We start from the raw sequence: 2,908 nt of genomic DNA on the forward strand, positions 1-2,908 counted from the left end.
TCATTTGTCATTGCTTCTGAATAAAATTTTACCAACAATAGTGAGTTTAGACGAAAAATGTTGTTTTAATTTTTAAAATAAAGCTCTATTTCCCACTTCAAAATATGGTGGCTTTATGAACTTATCCTGAGATCACCATTTCTTATCCATATGCCTCTTTTTTTAGAATATCTAGGCTATCTGCAATGCCTGAAAATTCCATAGCAATTGCCTTCTCTTCATAAGCCACAGCTTGGTGCTGCCTGGCAGATGAACATGCACTTGGGGCCAGCTAGCGCTCTGTTACATCCTCCAGAGCAGTGTCATCCAATGGAAATACAATGCAGGCCACTTGTAAATTCTAAACGTTCTAGTAGATACCTTAAAAATAAAGATACATTCATTTTAATGACATATTTTATTTAACACAATATATTCAAAATGTGATCATTTCAACATGTACTCAAGTAAAAAAGTACCCATGAGAATGTTCTTCATATTCTTCAGAGATTGGGTGTGTGTATCACACTTACTTTGCCCACTTTCAGTATGTCTCAATTTGGATATCCACATCTGTGTTGCTCAATACCCTACATGACTAGTGACTACCAGGTCAGATAGCACAGCTCCCAGTGATCTTGGACCACAGCCAAGATAACCCTTGAAATGAGACTCCAAATTCTGTCTCAGCCATGAAATAATATGATGCCTCCTCTCAGCATCTTTCTACCCTTCAAAATTCCATTTCTCTCCCCTGTAAGTCCTCATTCCCTAACCCACATCCCCGGTGTTCCATTCACCAGTCAGTGGTCCCCACGCTTGTCTTCTGAAAAACCTAACACAGTACCCATTTAACACACTACAAAACTCATCGGACATTGACTTGTCATTTTCAAAAGACCTACTCAACAAAATTTTTTACCTCCTATTCTCTTGCAAATGTGATGTATTAAAATTATGTTATGCAAATAGCATGAAATTACTGTCAATCCACTTTTAATTTAGATGTAGTAGGTCAACTAACATGTGAAATGGCATCTTCCAAGAAGATGAGGCAAAGAAACATGGCATAAAGGAAAACAAACTGAATTGAGATTCAAGCTGGGATTTCAGTCCAGGCTCTGCTGCCAGGTAGTTTTTATATTTTTGGACTAGATGAAATTATTCTGAAGCCCCATTCAATATTCCATCCTGTATGACTGCAAAGACTATTTTCATAAAATAAAGTAGGAAGAGTTGCGGTGATGGTGAGAGAGATTAAATCCATTTGGGAAAGAGTTAAAATTTCCTTTAAATATAGAATACAAAAGCATGAAGCTTGAATTTCTTAATGATGATGATGGTAAAATAATAACAACACTCTAATTATGAAATTATTATTCCTTCTCAATTTCCAATTCCTTTCAAGAGAAAATTATTCTTCCCAAGGTTTTGTTCACGGCTAATTTGACATCCTTGTTCCTCAGGCTGTAGATTAGTGGGTTAAACATGGGCACAACAATGGTATAGAACACAGTACAGACTTTACCCTTGTCAAGGGGGATAATAGAAGGTGGTTTAAGGTATGCAAAAATTCCTGAACCAAAGAAAAGAGAAACTGCAATTATGTGAGAACTGCAGGTACTAAAGGCTTTGGATCTGCCCTCAGTAGAACTAATGTGGAAAATGCTGGAAAGAATGAAGCTGTAAGAGAGAAAAATGGTCAAAATAGATGTTCCAATGCAAAAGGCCACAAAAATAAAGACTGCCAGAATGTTCATGTAAGAGCTATTGCAGGAGAGCTCAAGGAGGGGAAGTATGTCACACATATAATGATTGAGAAGGTTTTCTCCACAAAAGGTCAGAAACAGCATATTACGTGTATGATCTAAAGCCCCCAAAGTCCCCATCCCATAGACACCCAGCAAAAGAAATAAACACACCTGAGGAGACATGGTGACCGAGTATAACAGTGGTTTACAGATGGCCACATAGCGGTCATATGCCATTGCTGACAGGATGAAGGATTCAGAAATGTCAAAGAAACAGAAGAAAAAGAGCTGAGTTATACACCCTGAGTAAGAAATGATGTTTTTCTTTGAGACAAAACTCATCAGCATTTTGGGGATGATGGTAGAGGGTAACTGAAGGCAATGAATGACAAGTTGAAGAGGAAAAGGTACATGGGAATATGAAGGTGAGAGTTCAGCCAAATCAATGTTATCAAGCCCCGGTTCCCCACCGTGGTGATCACATAGAAGCCTAGAAACAGGAAGAAGAGAGTGAGCTGGAGTCCTGGCTGGTCCCTTAAGGCTGTGAGTATAAACTCTGTCACAGAGGAGGTATTATCTGCAGCCATCTTCCTCTGGGATAGTCTGGGAGGGAAAAAGAAAAGAGTTTCTCACACACAGAGAGAAAAACAACCCACTCCTGAGAGAGGTGTTTGAACAGGGAGGTGTGGAACTTAAAGTTGAGATAGCATCTCCTTGTTCCTGCATCTCTGTTCTTTTGGTCCCCATGTGGCTTCAACCACCCTAGTAACTGTTAGTGGGTGAAACTTGCCTCCAGACTCAGGGTTCATCCAACTGAGGAGAAAGTCCACAAAGCTCTCCTGGGATGACCCTGCAACCTTGCAGTAACCTTCTTCAGGTACTGCCTGACCTCTTCAGCCCTGGACCCAGTTTTGTGTGACCTGGGTCCTTCTTTGTAATGCTGTTGAGAAGCAGAAGCCAGTTGCCCTAGACCTTCCATTTTTGGTGAGTGCTGGTCAGAACAAGAAGATGAGGCTCTGTTGCTCTGAGTCTGTAGCAGGAATGGCTGTGGAAATGCTATGTGAAAATAATACTGGAGTAATAAGACAAAGTTATTAACTAAACGCAAAAGAAAAAGAACATTTGCTGACCCCTAACTATGCTAGTGGCACTGTTCTAAGTGGTCTGGGACATTTTGA

At 40.0% G+C, this 2,908-nt stretch overlaps 1 protein-coding gene across 1 annotated transcript; it reads right to left on the bottom strand.

Annotated features, from left to right (window-relative positions):
• Window positions 1-1,382: 1,382 nt before the first annotated feature.
• LOC118981310 (olfactory receptor 8B12-like) lies at window positions 1,383-2,317 on the bottom strand. The gene is made up of 2 exons (XM_037038016.1): window positions 2,201-2,317; window positions 1,383-2,102 (listed from the first exon to the last, which is right to left on the bottom strand). The coding sequence occupies exons 1-2, from the start codon at window positions 2,315-2,317 to the stop codon at window positions 1,383-1,385; spliced, it is 837 nt and encodes a 278-aa protein (XP_036893911.1).
• Between the last annotated feature and the right edge of the window lie 591 nt (window positions 2,318-2,908).

The sequence above is a fragment of the Sturnira hondurensis genome, unplaced genomic scaffold (assembly GCF_014824575.4).
Source record: "Sturnira hondurensis isolate 20B ecotype Veracruz unplaced genomic scaffold, ASM1482457v3 Scaffold0001928, whole genome shotgun sequence".
NCBI classification, from domain to species: domain Eukaryota; kingdom Metazoa; phylum Chordata; class Mammalia; order Chiroptera; family Phyllostomidae; genus Sturnira; species Sturnira hondurensis.

Coding starts and splice junctions, on each gene's coding strand:
- LOC118981310 (XM_037038016.1), bottom strand. CDS start 2,317: ATGGCTGCAGATAATACCTCCTCTGTGACAGAGTTTATACTCACAGCC. Junction 2,103..2,200: donor GCTTCTATGTGATCACCACG/GTGGGGAACCGG, acceptor CATTGCCTTCAG/TTACCCTCTACCATCATCCC.